At 33.6% G+C, this 4,491-nt stretch overlaps 1 protein-coding gene across 1 annotated transcript; it reads left to right on the forward strand.

The window, feature by feature from the left end:
• The first annotated feature begins 3,088 nt into the window (after positions 1 to 3,088).
• Positions 3,089 to 3,889, forward strand: LOC131640300 (uncharacterized). The gene has a single exon (XM_058910714.1). The coding sequence runs from the start codon at positions 3,089 to 3,091 to the stop codon at positions 3,887 to 3,889; it is 801 nt and encodes a 266-aa protein (XP_058766697.1).
• Positions 3,890 to 4,491: the final 602 nt, after the last annotated feature.

Below are 4,491 nucleotides of genomic sequence, written 5' to 3' on the forward strand. Positions count from 1 at the left end.
AATTATACATAAAAAAATTAAACTATTTAATAAATTATTTAATAAATAACTGAAATATTTATTAAAATAATTATTTAATGAGCTAAATAACTATAATTTTCATAGTTGAAATATTAAATTGTTAAAATATTAAAATAATTTATTTAATCTTTAATAAATTAATTAATCATTAATAGTTAAAATTTTATATAAGTTACTAAATATTGATAGTTTAAATATTAAATAAATTTTTAAATATTGATATTTGAAATGTTAAATAGTTGAAACCTTTAATAGGATAAATATTTAGGAAACTAAAAGGTTGAAATATTAATAGTAGAAATATTAAATATTTCATAATATTAATAAAATGATAATGAAAATATAATATGAAATAATTATTATAAAATGAAATTATTAAAATAAAATTTAATATGAAATATTAACTAATTTATTAAATATTAAAGCAGACATATAATATATATTAATATTGTTGCAATGTTAAAAACAAAACGAAAGCTTGGCATAGTGGATACTAAGTATTATGCTATTGCAAGGGACACGGGTTCAACATTTGTTGAAAACAAAATTTTTAAGCTTTTGCATTTTAACATTTAAGACAAAAAAGAAAGAAAAAATAAAAGAGGCGTTGACGTGGAATTTGGAGGTAAAAAAATGAAAAATGAAAAAAATTTGGATGCCAAGTCTGCAACGTTTGCCATGTCATCATTTTTGTAACGACACTTTAACGTCAAGGACCAAAGCCAGCAAGAATATGAGATATAAGAATTTAGACCCAAAAAAAAATACATGGAACAAAATAAAAAATTCACTAACTTATAGGGACCAGAAAACTATTTAAGCCAATAAATATTCTGGGTGGGAATTGGTGTGAACACCTTATCAATTAAGCACTTCTGGAAGCTGGATGTTTTCAGCTTCTGAGTTTCTGTTTGAGTAGGCATAACCGGTTACGAGCCCGAGTTTGGGCTTATTTAGCTTATTTTTTAGTTGTTTTTGTGTTCCACTTGTTTTTAATAGCTTGTATAAATATCCCTCTATTGTAACTGTTAATTTTGTGCAGTTTGATTGACATTATGTTTGGTGAAACTAACTTGTGGGAACATGTTGAACAAGATGTTCCATTCACTTCAACTGAAAAAGACATGTCAAGAAAGATGTCCTATGCAGATTTTATTCGACATCGCGTCTCATATGTTACAATTGGATTGGTTGAAGTCGGTTGATGTACAGGTGCAGAATATTTTGGAATATTATGCAATCCTATGTGGAGCTTGATTTAAGGGATAAGATATTGTCTCTGTTTTCAAGATAATTGATTAGTTACTAAATATGGATAATATTTAGGAATCTAATATTTGGAGTCCTATCTTCATGGAGAAAATTTTGGAAGATTTTCTTGAGTGCCCTGCAGCGATTTGAAGCCCAAATCCAGTCTAGAAGATTGTTATAAATAACAAGCATCAAACCTATTATTTTGTGTGAACTTACATTGTAGTTTGTGTTAGGGTTTCTGAATTCTTGTCTATTGTGAGCCACTATAATATCATATTGATAGAAGAGATTGGTGTTTTTATCGAGTTGTAAGTTATGTGTTCACTCATAAGCTTGTAAGCATTGAGTGACTGTGTTTTGGAAGTGTGTATTCTAATATTTGTAATTGATCATCAGCATTGTGATTGAGGGGGATTAAGGAGGGCTTCATACCTAGGTGAATCTTAGGTAGATGTATAGCACGAGTAGTGATTAAGTGAGAAGTCAGTAAACTAGAGGTTGTTTGCATAGTACTTTGAATGAATACTATCACAGTGGACTTATCCTTGGCTTGGTAGCCCCTAGAATAGGTATTGTTTATACCGAACTGGGTGAACACTTACTTGTGTTTTTTAAGTTTCTACATTGCAATATTTTATACCTTGTCATTGTGTGTGTTTGGAAAACGTTGTCTCGACATCTTTTAGGATATCTGTAATCTGAACGCCATAATTTCAATTGGTATCAGAGTAGACATTCAGCTCTGACTCTATGTGAGATTCAGGGAAGATACTTTTTGGTACAATGGATAAGGAAGGAGGAGGGTTCTTGAATACATCACCTATTCTTGATGGAACCAACTATGACTATTGGAAAGCTCGCATGGTGGCTTTCATTATGTCCATATATGACAAGGCCTAGAGAGCAGTTGTTAGAGGTTGGAGTCCTCCTGACATTAAATACAAGGACGACAATGTTACTGTCAAGGAGGAGGCAGACTGGGATGATAAAGATGATACATAAGTCCTAAGAAATTCCAAAGCATTGAATGCCCTATTCAATGAAGTGGACAAGAACATCTTCAGACTGATCAGTGGTTGTACTATTGCCAAAGATGCTTGGGAAATCCTGAACACTGCACATGAAGGAACCTCTAAGGTAAACATGTCAAGACTTCAACTTCTTACCACTAAGTTTTAGAACTTAAGAATGAAAGAAGATGAGAGTATTCATGTCTTTCACATGAATATTGTGGATATTGTTAATGCCTCTAGTGCACTTGGAGAGAAGATATTTAATGAGTATTCATGTCATTCCCATAAACTTAAGAATATTGTGAGCATTGAGTTACAATTAAGGAGATAGAAGTTTCATTGCATGACATTGGAGACCTGAAATCCCCTGGGGTGGATGGATATGGTTTTAAGTTCTTCAAATCTAGTTGGAACATCATCAAGGATGATGTCATTGCAGCTGTAATGGAATTTTCTTAGAAAGGGATGATGTATAAAGAATTCAATAAAATAATTTTTACTCTAGTTCCTAAATATGAGAATGCAAGAAGTGTTAAAGAGTACATACCCATAGCAGGGTGTACAACATTTTACAAAATTGTGTCTAAAGTACTCACTGCTAGATTGGGGGTAGTCTTACAAGGGAATATCAGTCTGAGCCAAGCAGCCTTTGTGCTTGGCCAGAATATCCATCATCATATCATGTTAACCTATGAACTTATCAAATGTTATACTAGAAAGGGAGGGATCCTAAGGTGCATGATGCAGCTAGATCTTCAAAATGCCTATATATGGTGGATTAGGGAGCTATGAAGGAAATCATGCATGAAATTGGTATACCTAGGCTATTCACTAAAAAGATTATGGCTATTGTAAAATGTGTGACATATGTGTTCAATGTCAATGGTGGAGTGAGTGAAACTATGCAAGCTTATAGAGAGATAAGGCAAGGGGACCCTATCTCCCCCTTGTTGTTTGTTATCACAATGGAATATCTAAATAGATTGCTGCATAGCATGCAATTGAATGCAAACTTGAACCATCATTCTAAGTGTGAAAAGCTTAGTCTCACAAATTTTATTTTTGTAGATGAAATTTTGCTTTTTTGCAGAGGTGACACAAGGTCTGTGGAAATGATGATGGAGACAGTGGACAGGTTTTCTGCTTCAACAGGGTTGATTATAAATCGAGGTAAATGCAAGAGTTATCCCAGAGAGGTTCATGAGAAAATTGAGCAGGAGATCAAAGTGACTACTAAATTTGAAGAAGTAAAACCCCCCTTCAGATATTTAGAGGCACCCCTCAGTAGTAAGAAACTGAATATTATACTTTACCTCCCACTTATTGATAGGATTGTAAGAAGAATTCAACATTGGACCTCAAAGCTCTTGAGCTATGCTGGTAGGATCCAATTAGTCAAGAGCATAACTTTTGTTGTGACTCAATATTGGATGCACTATTTCCCTATTCCAAAAGCAGTGATACATAAGATTGAGGCGATTGGCAGATCTTTCATTTGGTCTGGTAGTCATGATGTCACTAGGAAAAGTCATGTTGCTTGGAGGACAGTCTGCAGGCCTTACAGTCAAGGGAGTCTGAACATCATTAATATGGGTGTGTGAAATCAAGTAACACTGATGAAGTGCCTTTGGAATTATATGCAGGAAAAAAGACACCTTGTGGGTTAAATGGGTAAGTACCTACTAATTGAAAGGAAAAAATGTGATGGAAAGTGAAGATGGAAATAGTTGGTCTTGGGTGATCTAAAGTATTCTGAAGCAAAATGATTTGGCAATGCAGTATCAAGTGACTTGGAATAAATTGATGAGCAATAACAAATTTCAGAAGAGCAAAATGTATCATGGGATAGTGAATAATGCCAATCGTGTGGAATAGAGAGGACATATGAACTTGAACTTTGCTAGTCCCAGAGCTGTGGAATGACACGATTTTATCATTTACTCGTATTTCTTCTTAACACGTCCTTTGTGGAAATGGTTGCATTTGTTGGATGAAATCAATCACCTTTACGCACTTTGGCCTCTCACTTTTGTATTTCAAATTTGGTAATTGTCATTGATCGACGAGTACCATGCCTTGTAATAGAACAATTTTTTCATGATTGATTGCAAGAGTTAAAAGTGTTTAAGATGGTAGAATTCCATCGTTCAATGGTGGACCTGAAGGAAGAAGTGGAACATCCTCGATCGGTAGATGGACTTCC

This window comes from Vicia villosa, unplaced genomic scaffold, assembly GCF_029867415.1.
Source record: "Vicia villosa cultivar HV-30 ecotype Madison, WI unplaced genomic scaffold, Vvil1.0 ctg.003033F_1_1, whole genome shotgun sequence".
NCBI classification, from domain to species: Eukaryota; Viridiplantae; Streptophyta; class Magnoliopsida; order Fabales; family Fabaceae; genus Vicia; species Vicia villosa.

What these genes read in the sequence shown, in the direction of transcription:
- LOC131640300 (XM_058910714.1), top strand. Translation starts at nt 3,089, where the DNA reads ATGCATGAAATTGGTATACCTAGGCTATTCACTAAAAAGATTATGGCT.